This window comes from Bos taurus, chromosome 3, assembly GCF_002263795.3.
Source record: "Bos taurus isolate L1 Dominette 01449 registration number 42190680 breed Hereford chromosome 3, ARS-UCD2.0, whole genome shotgun sequence".
Taxonomy (NCBI): domain Eukaryota; kingdom Metazoa; phylum Chordata; class Mammalia; order Artiodactyla; family Bovidae; genus Bos; species Bos taurus.
In genome coordinates, this window is record NC_037330.1 from 105,368,265 (window position 1) to 105,383,130 (window position 14,866).

Sequence of the window (14,866 nt, forward strand, 5' to 3'; positions counted from 1 at the left end):
GGGACTATTTAATTTCTGCTTTTGTCCTCTTGTCATGTGAAGAAGCCCAGTCTAACCTATTAGAAGATGAGAAGCCCCATGGAGCAGAGACAAGCCATCCTGCCTGTGGGCCAGCCTGGGCACAGACAGTCAGCACCCAACCCCAGACACATGAATGAGGTCATCTTAGAACAACCACCCCCCATCAAGAGGCTGGATGATTGCAATCGCATTAATGATCCCAGGTGAGATGAACAACATCTTAGAATTTGAGACCAACTCAAACTGCTGATCCACAGCATCAAGACAAAATAAAATTGCTGTTTTGAGCTACTGAGGTGTAGGGTGAGTTGTTACCTAGTAATAGATAAGTGACGTGCATGCTAAGTTGCTTCAGTTGTGTCTGACTCTGTGCGACCCTATGGACTGTAGCCCACCAGGCTCCTCTGTCCATTGGATTCTCCAGGCAAGAATACTGGAGTGAATTGCCATGCCTTCCTCCAGGGGATCTTTCTCACCCAGGGACTGAACCTGAGTCTCTTGTCTACTGCATTGGCAGGCAGATTGTTTACCACTAGCGGCACCTGGGGAGAAGGCAATGGCACCCCACTCCAGGACTCTTGCCTGGAAAATCCCATGGACCAGGAGCCTGGTGGGCTGCAGTCCATGGGGTCGCTAAGAGTCAGATACGACTGAGCGATTTTGCTTTCACTTTTCACTTTCATGCATTGGAGAAGTAAATGGCAATCCACTCCAGTGTTCTTGCCTGGAGAATCCCAGGGACGGGGGAGCCTGATGGGCTGCCGTCTACGGGGTTGCACAGAGTCAGACACGACTGAAGCGACTTAGCAGCAGCAGCAGCAGCGGCACCTGGGGAGCCCAGATAAATGACACATCAAGCTAAAACCACCTGCTCTCAAGGCCATATTTGATGACAGTTTGGGCACTCCCATAGCCACCTGCAAACCCTCCTTGCTGAGCCAGGCAAACTTAGAAGAGTGGCGTGTGTGCTGGGTAGCTGTACACCTGTTTCCTCCAGGGGCTGGATGACCTCAAGGCCCTAGCTGGGTCTCCTGTGTCTGATCATCCTGTGCATTGTGCTGAGCCAGGGTCTGACACACAGCAGGTGCTTCAGACACATTTGTTCAGTTAGTGAAATTCCACGGGACTTGTCCAGGTCACCAGCATCTCCTGCTCAGATTACTGCAGCAGTCTCCTAACTGGTCTCCCTGCAGCCAGGCTTGCTTCCTCAGATTCATCTTCTGTCCTGGGAAGAAAAGTGTCTAAAATGCAAGTCTATCCTGGTTTGATCTCTAGTCAGAATTTTTGACTGACTCCCCACTGCCATCATGGTTAAGTCCTATCTCTTTGAAAGGACTTGTGGATCCTATAAACCTTGACTCCTGCCTCATCCTAAAGTGCCATCCTGTGCCACTCTCTCCCTTTCTGTCTGGGCCCAACCAGGGATCTCCTTCTCCCCCATTCACGTATCACTCTTTCTGGTGCCACTGGGCCATTACACATGCTATTCTCTCTAGCTGGAGCATTCACCACCCCATTCCCATGCCTGGTTAAACTCTACTCACCCTTCAGCACACTGGGTTGCCCACTTTGCCTGGATTGAGAGATGGCAAGAAGTGTGGATCTGCCAGCAATCTGACTCCTGGGCATATATCCAGGCATATGGATATAATTCAAAAAGATACATGCACCCCTATATTCATAGCAGCACTATTAACAATAGCCAAGACAACCTAAATGTTCACCAACAGATGAACGGATAAAGAAGATGTGGCTAATATATGCAATGGAATATTACTCAGCCATAAAAAAGTGAAATAATTCCATTTGCAGCTACACGGTTGGATCTAGAGATAACCATACCAAGCAAAGAAGTCAGAAAGAGAAAGACAGATACCATTCAATCAGATGTGGAATCTAAAATATGCCACAAATGGATTTGTCTACAAAACAGCAACAGGCTCACAGACACAGAGAACAAGCTTATGGCTGCCAAGCAGGAGGGAAGGGGCGGTAATGGACTAGGAGTTTGAAGTTAGCAGATGAAAACTATTTTATATACAGGGTGGGTAAACAACAAAGTCTTATTGTATAGCACAGAGAACTATAGTCAGTATTCCAAGATAAACCATAATGGAAAAGAATATATGTATATGAATCACTTTGCTATATAGCAGACATTAATACAACATTGTAAATCAACTATACTTTGATTTGAAAAAAAAGAAGTGTGGATACACACTGGTTTCTAGGCAGTGGCTCGAGGTTTGGCTAGATGGTCAGGGACTCAGAAAGCACAGAATTGGTGGATGGCAGACAAGGAAGACTCAGGAAGGGGTATATTGTCACCCTGTTTATTTAACTTATATGCAGAGTACATCATGAGAAACACTGGACTGGAAGAAACACAAGCTGGAATCAAGATTGCTGGGAGAAATATCAATAACCTCAGATATGCAGATGACAACCACCCTTATGGCAGAAAGTGAAGAGGAACTAAAAAGCCTCTTGATGAAAATGAAAGAGGAGAGTGAAAAAGTTGGCTTAAAACTCAACATTCAGAAAACGAAGATCATGGCATCTGGCCCCATCACTTCATGGGAAATAGATGGGGAAACACTGGAAACAGTGTCAGACTTTATTTTCTTGGGCTCCAAAATCACTGCAGATGGTAACTGCAGCCATGAAATTAAAAGACGCTTACTCCTTGGAAGGAAAGTTATGACCAACCTAGATAGCATATTCAAAAGCAGAGACATTATTTTGCCAACAAAGGTTTGTCTAGTCAAGGCTATGGTTTTTCCTGTGGTCATGTATGGATGTGAGAGTTGGACTGTGAAGAAGGCTGAGCACTGAAGAATTGATGCTTTTGAACTGTGGTGTTGGAGAAGACTCTTGAGAGTCCCTTGGACTGCAAGGAGATCCAACCAGTCCATTCTGAAGGAGATCAGCCCTGGGATTTCTTTGGAAGGAATGATGCTAAAGCTGAAACTCCAGTACTTTGGCCATCTCATGCGAAGAGTTGACTCATTGGAAAAGACTCTGATGCTGGGAGGGATTGGGGGCAGGAGGAGAAGGGGACGACAGAGGATGAGATGGCTGGATGGCATCACTGACTCGATAGACGTGAGTCTCCGGGAGTTGGTGATGGACAGGGAGGCCTGGCGTGCTGCGATTCATGGGGTGACAAAGAGTTGGACATGACTGAGCGACTGATCTGATCTGATCTGATCAGAAATGGGTAGAGGGTGTGAATGTATTTCTATGCCAAGGAAAAGTCCCACCAAAGAGCATCCATGACAAGGAGGCTCTAGATAATCTAATGGCTAAGACAGCACAACCCATGGCTGTCAGTCAGTCTCACTCCGGAGACCCTCCAGTGCTTGCTCCACATACCCTTGTATAACTTAGGTGGTCATGGCAGCAAGAATGAAGATTGCTTATGGGTTCAATGATATGGACTTGCCTCACCAAGGCTGGTCTGGCTAATGTTACACTGTATGCCCAACCAAACATCAGCAGGAACAGATGCTGACTAACCAAAATACCACCGTTCTGCAGGGATTCATCAAGTCACCTGGTGCCAGGTTAATTCTACTGGATCCTTTCTCTGATGGAGGGGGCAGTGGCCAATCCTCACTGACACAGCCAGCATATAAAGCTCCAGGAATCAAAAGAAGGTAAGTGAGAGTGGTGTCTCTCACAATTACACCAGATAACCCTCAGTATTAATTTCCTGTAGTTGTCATAGTGAAAGTGTTGGTCACTCAGTTGTGTCTGACTCTTTGCGACCCCATGGATTGTAGCCCGTCAGGCTCCTCTGTCCAGGGAATTTTCCAGGCAAGAATACTGGAGTGGGTTGCCATTCCCTTCACCAGGGGATCTTCCCAACCCAGGGATCGAACCCCGATCTCCTACATTGCAGGCAGATTCTTTACCATCTGAGCCGCCAAGGAAGCCCTGTAGTTGCCATAACAAATTACTATAAATTTGGTGACATCATACAACAGAACTTACTCTCTCACAGTTCTGACGGCCAGAAGTTCAACATCAGCCTCAGTGAACCTAAATCAAGGTATAAGCAGGGCTGCACTCCTCCAAGATTATGGGGAAGAATCCATTCCTTGACTCTTCCAGCTTTTAGTAACCACTGGCATTCCTCTGCTGAGGCCACCTTACCCCAGTCTCTACTTCTGTCTCCTGTATGTGTGAGATCTCCATCTGCCTCTTTCTTAAAAGGACACTGGCAATTGGATTTAGGGCCCCTGGATAATCCAGGATAATCTCCCTATGTCAAGATCATTAACTTAATCACATCTGCAAAAATCCTTCTTCCCTTATAAGGTAACATTTTACACATTCCTGCAATTCATGGGGTCGCAAAGAGTCAGACACAACTGAGCGACTGAACGGAACTGAACTGAACTGAACTGAGAGATTAGGACCTGATATCTTTGGGTGGGCATTATTCAGGCTACTATACCCACTCATGCAACTTTTGCTTCCTGTCCCCCCAACATTGGCCTCTGTTAGTTTGGAGGTCTCAGTTCTCAAGGGAAGGGAAGCAACCCAGTTTTCATTTAATTGGAAGTTGGAACTTCTAACTGGCCATATTGGGCTTCTCATGCCACTCAAATAACAGGCAAAGAAAGAGTCAGCATGCTGGCTGCCTGACTGGTCCCCATTACCAAGGGGAAATAGGGGTGTCACTACACAGCAAGGGCAAGGAAGACTATGTCTGGGACCAGGGCGTTCTCAGGGGTCCCTTGCACAGAGTTAACAGAAAGCTATTGCATCCAAAACTGTGCAGGACCACTGAAGCTTCAGACCCTTTAAGAATGATTCTTTGGGATCATTCCACCACGTGACAAATTCCAGCTGGCTGAGATCCCGGTCAAGGACAAAGGGAACATAGAAGGAGAGTGGAAGAAAGAATGTATTTACTCAATTAGTGAAGTATATATAATAGATAAAGAGAAACACTTACTTGATTGAACATATATCAGCTATGGCACTGTGACCAGCTACCAGAGGGGTTCTATTGCATCAAGGGGCATGTGTGTGTGTGTGTCTGTGTGTGTGTGTGTGTGATATTAATTGCTTTTCTCCCCTCTCTTCTCCTTGTCCCTTAGGATTTTATTTTAAGTTTGTAGGCGATTGCTAACTTTACAGTATACTCTTCAATTGCAGGTGTGATTGTGACTGAATTAGAGTAATTAACATCGCCCAAATATGGATTCAATGACTAAGTCCTAGAGCTGGATACATCTATTGCATGGTGGAATTTCTTGTGTTTATCATTTCTAGGGGGTGAGTTAAGATCTTCATTTGTATGCAGGATAGTTTCATCTCATGAGGTGGAAGCTACTGTTGCTAGATGGAGGTTCAGCATCCGTGGATGGACATGTATGAATACCAAGTGTCCAAAGGGTTGGGCCGTGCCAGTTATGAAGCTATTGCTTTTTCGTTCCAGATGCAGCCTTCTGTACTCTGCTCTGTGAAACTGGAGCTGGGACTCTGCAAACCACATCAACTTTGTCAGCTAGCTTTGATAACTAGGGGCACTGGGGAAACACTGGAAGGCAGAAGTGGAGATTTTCCTTCTTCCTTTGCCTTCTCTTCCTTCTAACCGTATTTACAACAGCCTGGTAGCCACAGCTGCTCCCAGCCCTCAGCTACTTTTCTGCACTCCCAGACAAGCTTCACTGTGTCCCCTAGGAGGTACTAGCACTAGCCAGACAGCACCCCTCTCCAGACCTCTGCGCTCTAGCATTATGGGGCTCCCCCAGTCAAGTCCACTGGTTCTGCCAGCCTCGACCTCTCCCCTGCACTCCTGCAGCCTCAGGAGTGGGATCTGCTTCCTGCAGTGGCTCTCATTAGTTTATCCTGGTGTTCCGTTTATTCTTTCAGTCCACCTACATCAGTGTAAGCCGTTCCCTATAGTAAATTCCCTGTGTTGAAAAACCTAGGGCGATTTCTGTTTTCCTCACTGGACCTTGACTGATACAAACTATTAGGAAAGTGGTACTCATTTTTCACTGGGGCACTGAACCAAAGGAAAGTTAATTTGGAAGTACCAGGGGTCATCGTGAGAGGGCAGCCTGCCTAACAGGAGGGCTGAGACAGACGACAGGTCCCTGACACATTTAAGCACCCAGATCTAGCTTCATATGAAGCCAAATCTACTTCCTGGACTTTTTAGTTATCTGGGCCAGTAAACTTTCTTTCTTTTATTTTTGCTTCAAACATATCAGGTTGCGTTTCTGTTGTTTACACCCAAGAGTCCTGACTAATCCAGATCTCCTCACCCCCAGCCCCAGACCAGGTGCTCCACTCCACAGACACTGAACAGCCAAGACCAACCACCTCCTACTGAAAACTTTAATGAAATCAATAAGTTAATAAGTTAACAAAGTGAGGTACTTGCATATCCGAGAACCGGGTTGGTGGGGAACCTCGATCATGAAGGAGGGAGGGCTTCTCCCCAAGTCTCCTTTGGTCATGGGGCGATCCCAGCCTCCTGCCCCTCTCCACAGCTCTGTCTCTCAGGGGGTGGAGGTGTGGCTCTCTGGGGACAGTGTAGTGCGGGTGAGGTGAGCCAGGACAGGCTCCATCCAGGGCATGATGGTCACATGCAGAGGGCATGTGGGGGCAGGGGCTGGGCACCTGGGGGCTGAGCAAGGTCCAACCCCAGCCCTGGCGCTGGTGCATGCAGGTCCCCAGTCATGAGATGCAGGCAGCTGGGCCTGAGCCCCTTATTCCCTGGTGCCCCACAGAGGGTCACCATTAGTCCACTCCCCGTCACCCTCCTGCCACCTGCATTGGCTCTGCAGAAGAGGGACAAAGCGGTAGGGATACCAAAGAGGTGCTGGGGGCCTGCAGTGGATGGGGGCTTATGCGGTAAGGGGGCTGCCAACTGAAGTGAAGAGGAGGGTAAGGAAGGAGGGGAAACAGTGCGTGTGAGCGCCATATGCACAGTTGGTGCCTGATGAATGGGACTTGCTTGATGTTTATTATTCTCTCTGGGAGTTAGAGCGACTAGGAGCAGGGCAAGCCTAGACAGAAGCGGACCTGACAGCCACCCTGGGAAAGGGCCTGGGGGCTTTCCAGGGCTGTCCAGACCCCAAGAGGCCTAGCCTTGAGTCGTGCTGTGGGGATACCAAGGAGGGCCCTTAGGGACAGGCAGAGGCAGCAGTTAGGGCTCCTGGACCTATGAGGAGTAACTCTTCTTGAGAAAAGGGAGCTGGTAAAGCTCTGGGGTGGGGCCTGGCGAGACCTGGGGTCACGTGAGAGCTCCCTCTCCTACCTGGATGGGGTTGGTAGGAGTGGACATCCCTCTGCAGGCCACTGGCCTCAGCTGCGGAGACCCAGCAAACGCTGAGTGGCTCTGTGCTGAAGTCTCCAAGTGTAGGTAATTGTCTTTGTCAGCAGGAATGCTGAGAGGCTACCTGCGTGTCTGGGGAAACTGTAGGGACATGTTTGTCTGACCGTGGGAGCACTGTCTGGGAGATTTGGGGGCAGAACACAGACAGTTATGCTGTCAGAGGTGCCTAGGGCCAGAGGGGAGTGAACACTGGCAGGAAGAGGGAGCCCCTGGGTGTGGACACCTGCAAATGGGAAGAAAGGCCCAGGCACTGTCCTTGGGGAGGCAAGGGAGAAACAGGCCCCATGCTGGGAGGGGAGAAGAGGGGTTGATAAGCCAAAGATCAGGGATGGGGGTCATAGCCAAGCAGCCTGAGACCAGCTACAGCTGGGGGCCCATCTCCCAGGGTGGGAGGGGCAGAGGGACCCCATGGGGGTCCCCAAAGTTGCATATTTAACATAGTTTGCATATATGGTGCCCACCTGCCTGGCGGCAGGCTCCTGTGCTTATGGGTACCTGTGTGGGCACCATGGGCCCACCCCCAAGTGGAGTGGGGTCTTGGCGGGAAGGCTTCCCTGCTCTGTCCGAAGGGCGGGCCAAAGACCTCGCCTTGCATAGCTGGAAGCTGGGTCAGGGCCCAGGGCCCCAGCGCCCTGTTCCCACTCCAGGGGCAGTGCCCCTGCCAGGCAGGCCCTGTCGGGCCTTGATGGAATGGGCAGGGCACTGGGGGACCCAGAGGCCGCCGGGCAGCCGCCGCTGCTGCCCTCCGTGTGGCCTGGCATCTCTCGCTCCTGAGGTGGGGCGGGTCGCTGGCACCCACGTCGGATATTTCGCCCACCCAGACAGCTCAATACTGCATGTGGCCTCTCTCCCCACGAGGGAGGGAGTTCAAGTAAGAGTCCGGAGGCCTCAGAGGGCGAGTCCGAGAGCCAGGCCGACGGGCTGGCCGTGTGCTGCCCCGCCCCTGAGAAGACCCTCAGTCCATGTTGGTGCTGACCGAGCGGGAGATGCTGAGCGTCTGTGCGGAGACAGAGATGTCCTCGTGGTCCACAGGGCTGTGGTAGTCGGAGGTGATGTCGGGGTCGAAGAGCGGCACTTGCACGGTGCCCAGGCTGACCGAGGTGCCAGAGCGCAGGCAGCGCGAGTAGAAGCCCAGCAACAGGTCCAGCTTGTGCTCGATGGACTGCACCTGGGGGCGGGGCGCGGCTGGAGGCGGGGCCTGGCCGGGGCCTGGGGGCGGGGAGCGGCCGGGGGCGGGGCTTGCCCGGGAGGAGGTGCGACGGGAAAGGCGGAGCTCGGCTGGAGGGTGGAACGAAGCTGGGAACCTGGGGTTTATTCCCACCCACCCCCGCAACGAAATTTAGTTGTGACGGGTTGGGATAGTCCAGATGATCAAGAGAGACAATTGAGGCAGGGTTAAATGAAGTAGGCGGGACTTGGGCTTATCTGAGATGCTAGCAGCCTAGGGCGGGGCTTGGCCGGAGAGGGCTGGTTTATCGGGGTCGTTTAGCAGGAGCGGGCGGGCCTTCTGGGAGGCAGGCCTTGTGTGGGGCGGGGTCCACCTCTCAGCGGATGCGTGGGCCCGGCTCCGGCCTGCAGTTCAGGTGCTCTGGGCTAAAGCTCTGAGAAGCGGACCCTCCCCTTGGGCCTAACCCGGGGGCCTTCCAGAGCTTCTCAGTCGACGGCTAGCTTCCCCACACCAGCGAAACTCCATCCCAACTCACCTGCTTCTCCACCTTGACCACACGTCCCATTATACTGATTTCATCCACCGCCTCCGTATCGGAGGGCCCTTTGTCACCCTTCTCCCGGGCTTTCCGGTCCCCGGGGCCCCGGCCGACAATCTGGTCCACCCTGTGGGGAAAGAGAACTGTCAAAGGACCCAGACACTGGCCACCCTCTTTCATACAAGAATTAGAGCTCGCCTTCTTAAAGGGGAGACATTCACCTGGGTGGGAGCAGGCCATCTGAGAAAGGGGGCCAGTTTGCTCTTCCAACAACACAAGAGAAGAGTCTACACATGGACATCACCAGATGGTCAACACTGAAATCAGACTGATTATATTCTTTGCAGGGAAAGATGGAGAAGCTCTATACAGTCAGCAAAAACAAGACTAGGAGCTGACTATGGCTTAGGTCATGAACTCCTTATTGCCAAATTCAGACTTAAATTGAAGAAAGTAGGGAAAACCACTAGACCATTCAGGTATGACCTAAATCAAATTCCTTATGATTATACAGTGGAAGTGAGAAATAGATTTAAGGGCCTAGATCTGATAGATAGAGTGCCTGATGAACTATGGACGGAGGTTTGTGACATTGTACAGGAGACGGGGATCAAGACCATCCCCATGGAAAAGAAATGCAAAAAAAAAAAGCAAAATAGCTGTCTGGGGAGGCCTTACAAATAGCTGTGAAAAGAAAGGAGGTGAAAAGCAAAGGAGAAAAGAAAAGATATACCCATTTGAATGCAGAGTTCCAAAGAATAGCAAGGAGAGATAAGAAAGACTTCCTAACTGAACACTGCAAAGAAATAGAGGAAAACAATAGAATGGGAAAGACTAGAGATCTCTTTAAGAAAATTAGAGATATCAAGGGAACATTTCATGCAAAGATGGGCTCGATAAAGGACAGAAACGGTATGGACCTAACAGAAGAAGAAGATATTAAGAAGAGGTGGCAAGAATACACAGAAGAACTGTACAAAAAAGATCTTCACGACCAAGATAATCATGATGGTGTGATCACTCACCAACAGCCAGACATCCTGGTTTGTGAAGTCAAGTGGGTCTTAGGAAGCATCACTATGAACAAAGCTAGTGGAGATGATGGAATATCAGTTGAGCTATTTCAAATCCTGAAAGATGATGCTGTGAAAGTGCTGCACTCAATATGCCAGCAAATTTGGAAAACTCAGCAGTGGCTACAGGACTGGAAAAGGTCAGTTTTCATTCCAATCCCAAAGAAAGGCAATTCCAAAGAATGCTCAAACTACCACACAATTGCACTCATCTCACATGCTAGTAAAGTAATGCTCAAAATTCTCCAAGCCAGGCTTCAGCAGTACATGAACCGTGAACTTCCAGATGTTCAAGCTGGTTTTAGAAAAGGCAGAGGAACCAGAGATCAAATTGCCAACATCCACTGGATCATGGAAAAAGCAAGAGAGTTCCAGAAAAACATCTATTTCTGCTTTATTGACTATGCCAAAGCCTTTGACTGTGTGGATCACAAGAAACCGTGGAAAATTCTGAAAGAGATGGGAATACCAGACAACCTGACCTGCCTCTTGAGAAACCTGTATGCAGGTCAGGAAGCAACAGTTAGAACTGGACATGGAACAACAGACTGGTTCCAAATAGGAAAAGGAGTACATCAAGGCTGTATATTGTCACTGTGATTATTTAACTTATATGCAGAAATGAGAACTTATCATGAGAAATGCTGGGCTGGAAGAAGCACAAGCTGGAATCAAGATTTCCGGGAGAAATATCAATAACCTCAGATATGCAGATGACACCACCCTTATGGCAGAAAGTGAAGAGGAACTAAAGAGCCTCTTGATGAAAGTGAAAGAGCAGAGTGAAAAAGTTGGCTTAAAGCTCAACATTCAGAAAACGAAGATCATGGCATCCGGTCCCATCACGTCATGGCAAATAGATGGGAAAATAGTGGAAACAGCGGCTGACTTTATTTTTCTGGGCTCCCAAATCATTGCAGATGGTGATTGCAGCAATGAAATTAAAAGACGCTTACTTCTTGGAAGGAAAGTTATGACCAACCTAGACAGCATATTAAAAAGCAGAGACATTACTTTGCCAACAAAGGTCCGTCTAGTCAAAGCTATGGTTTTTCCAGTGGTCATGTATGGATGTGAGAGTTGGACTGTGAATAAAGCTGAGTGCCGAAAAATTGATGCTTTTGAACTGTGGTGTTGGAGAAGACTCTTGAGAGTCCCTTGGACTGCAAGGAGATCCAACCAGTCCATCCTAAAGGAGATCAGTCTTGGGTGTTCATTTGAAGGACTGATTTTGAAGCTGAAACTCCAATACTTTGGCCACCTGATGAGAAGAACTGACTCATTTGAAAAGACCCTGATGCTGGGAAAGATTGAGGGCAGGAGGAGAAGGGGACGACAGAGGATGAGATGGTTGGATGGCGTCACCAACTCGATGGACGTGAGTTTGAGTGAACTCCGGGAGTTGGTGATGGATAGGGAGGCCTGGCGTGCTGCTGTTCATGGGGTCGCAAAGAGTCGGACATGACTGAGCGACTGAACTGAACTGAACTGAATGGGGAGACCAAGTTTAATGGAAGTGCCAGGTCACTGCTTTGACCAGGCGAGCAGAGCCACCACCCATAAACATGACAAGTAAAACAGCTGCCTGATGGGAGCACAGGTAGGAATGGTGGACTGGGAAGAGGGAGAGACACAAGTGGGGATGTGAGTTATAAGGGGGACAAGGCTGAAGCTGGTCCCCTTTACAGCGACATGCTTCAAAGTGTTATCCCTACCCTCTATCTTCAATTTCTCTTTTCTGCCTCTCTAAAACCTCTCTAATCAAGCTTTCATTCCCACCATTTCACTGAAACCACAGTTGTCAAGACACCAAAAGACCTCCATGTTGCTAAATTCGATTCTCAGCCCTCACTATGCTTGACCTGTTAGCAGTACCTGGCACATCGGATCACCCCTTCTTTCTGCAGGTTCTTCATTTGGATTCCCAAACATCACTTTCACCCAGTTCTCCTACCTCACTCACTTCTCCTTCTCAGTCTCCTTTTCTGGTTCCTCCTTTATCTCCACAACCGCTTAACATTTCAGGACCCAGAGCTCACTCCTAGGACTTCTTTTTTTTCTTCTATTTACTCTCACTCACTAAATGACGTCTTCAGTTCCAGATTTTCCATGCCTCTATATACGGTTGACACCAAATCTTTATCTCCAGCCCATACCTCTCCTCCAAACTCCACACTCCTCTGCCAGATCCACATTCCATTTAGCTGTCTGATGGGCATCACAAACCCAGCATGTCCCAGCTTTCCTGATCGAAACTTGCTCCACTCATTGACTTTCCCCATGTCAATAAACAGCAACTTTTTCCTCTTGCTCAAGCCAAAAACTTTGGCTTTATCCTTGATTCTCTCTCTTTTTCCTCTTACACCCTATCTGAAAATGCTGTCAGCTCTACTTTCAGAACATAATTACAATCTGACCATTTCGCCTCCCCTTAATTGCTGCCACCTGGTGCACACCGCCACCATCTCTCGCCTGCACATCTGAATTAGCCCCCTCACTGGGCTCCCTGTTTCCATTCTAGCCCCCTATAGGCCATTCTCAACACAGCATCTAGGATGATCCTTTTAGAATATATCTCAGATTGCATCTGTCCTTTGTTCAAAGCCCTCCAGTGCGTGCGTCTTACTCTGGATGAACGCCAACATCTTTGCAGTGGCCCCCAGAGCTTTATATAGTCTAAGTGCTATTAGCCTTCTAACCTCGTCTCCTGCTTCCCTCATGCCAGGACAGGCACACTGGGCTGCTTGCTGTTCCTAAAACATCACCCCACACACCTGCCCATCTCAAAACCTTTGCACTTGCTGTTCCCTCTGGAAACTGTTTTAAACAAACTACAATCATGGGACTGTTTGCCTCACCTTCAATTTTTTTTCTCAAATGTCACCTTCTTGCCTATTTAAAAATCACAAATCTAAACATCCTAACCTTATTTTTCTTCTTAGCCTTTATCATCATCTGACATGTTCTGGTTTCACTTACTATCATCTGTTCTTCCACTGGAATGAGAGCTCCATGAAGCAGAGGCCATTTGTTTTCCACCATATCCCCACTGTCTGGCAAGTAACAAATAAACGCCCAGTGACTATTTCTTGAGAGAACAAATGAATGGGCAGTGACAATGCAGGCCACAAGAGGAAAGGGGCGAGGTATAGGTGATTGAGTTCTTGGTGTGAGAATCTTCCTACACGCTGGGCAGAGAGAAGAGGTGTTGGAAGAGGACTCCAGAGGCAAGAGGTGAGCAGCACTGAGGATAATTTGCCTATTCTATTAGGAGATGCTGGGGGGGGGGGGGTCACTGATTATTTTAAGCCTATTATTTTAGGACGAGAAAGCAGTCATCTAAAGACGTCCTTGAAGCGAGCAGGTCAGTAGGGTTTGCTTCAGGTTCAGTAAGGCTTCCCTGGTGGCTCAGATGGTGAAGAGTCGACCTGCAACGCAGGAGACCCAGGTTCAATCCCTAGGTGGAGAAGATCCCCTGGGGAAAGAAATGGCAACCCACTCCAGCGTTCTTGCCTGGGAAATGCCATGGACAGAGGAGCCTGATGGGCTACAGTCCATGGGGTCGCAAAGAGTCGGCCACGACTGAGCGACTAACACTTTCCCTTTCAAGTTCGATAACAGGTGCGGGTGGCAGGCTCCCGCTGCAATGCGCTGCAAGCAAGAAACGCCAGCTCCCGCCGCGGCCCCTAGGGGGCGCTCAGGGCTGCGTTCGGGCGCCCGCAGAGGGGCTCCAGCGGACCTCCTGCGGGAACTGGTGCCGCGGCAGTCCTGCCCCGCTCCCCCGGCCCCGGCCCCGGTGCACCCACCGAGCCTGCAGACTCTTGATCCGGCCCAGCATGTCCAGGTGCCCTGCTGAGTACTGTTCAATGACGTCCTTCACGTCGTATGGTCGCAGCGTCTCCTTGAATTTCCTTTTGGCTACCAGGAACTTCAGGATCCTGTGGGGATAGGGAGTCTCAGAGGACAGGCATTCTTTTCCAGCCCCCTCGCTGTCCTTTGCTACCTTGTCTGGCAGGAGGCCACCTCCTGCCTGGGCCACTGCAGACAGCCACACCTGAGTCTTGGGCCTCCCTCCCTCCCCACCACGCTCCGGCCCCAGCCTCCTGAGTTTGTTTGGTCTTCTTTGATATGCAGTCACTGGGAGGGCCGGGACTGTCGTTTCTCTCTATTGGGTGGGACACAAGCAAGGCACCCGTGAACACTGCTGCTAAGGAAGCTTAGGGGAAGGCATTTTTGCATATGCCTGTTAGCGCTCCTGTGCTGGACCCTGGACACCCCAAAGGGCATCAGGTACAATCCCTGGTCTCAGGAGCACTGGTCTGGGGTGGGAGACGAAGAGGACACAGACAATTATGGGGCGATGAGGGCTATGTCAAGGAGTGGAGAAAGAGGACTGGGGACCATGAGAAGGGAGAGCTTGGCTGGGGAGGTCAGGAGACATCTTGAGAAGTGATACCTTCCAGTCCCAGGGCAAGAGGAGGGGCATGAAGGGAGGCTTTGGGGACACAAACAGGCATGGAGGTGTGTGAGTGAGAGTCAGTCCAAAGTAGCCAGAACAGGATGTGAAGGAAAGGGGTTAATCAATGAGAGGTAGGGTGAGGGGTTATTCTGAAGATCCTAGCATCCCTGGCAGAGATTGGGCAATGGGAAGCTGGGGTGGTGGGGAAGGGGCCATGTGGTTTACTCTGCTTTAGCATGACCAT

General features: G+C 49.8%; 1 protein-coding gene and 1 long non-coding RNA gene across 2 annotated transcripts in view; one reads left to right on the top strand and one right to left on the bottom strand.

The window, feature by feature from the left end:
• Positions 1-3,996: 3,996 nt before the first annotated feature.
• LOC132344933 (uncharacterized) lies at positions 3,997-6,414 on the top strand. The gene is made up of 2 exons (XR_009494022.1): positions 3,997-4,075; positions 5,474-6,414. It is a non-coding gene; the product is annotated as an uncharacterized lncRNA (long non-coding RNA).
• Positions 6,368-14,866, bottom strand: part of KCNQ4 (potassium voltage-gated channel subfamily Q member 4) — a 58,794-nt gene continuing 50,295 nt past the window's right edge. Inside the window, exons 12-14 of the mRNA XM_024990216.2 lie at positions 13,970-14,101; positions 9,088-9,217; positions 6,368-8,552 (exon numbers count right to left, since the gene is read on the bottom strand). Of these exons, the coding sequence (XP_024845984.1) occupies positions 8,340-8,552; positions 9,088-9,217; positions 13,970-14,101 (475 nt within the window). The 3' untranslated portion in view covers positions 6,368-8,339. The remainder of the gene's footprint in view (positions 8,553-9,087; positions 9,218-13,969; positions 14,102-14,866) is intronic.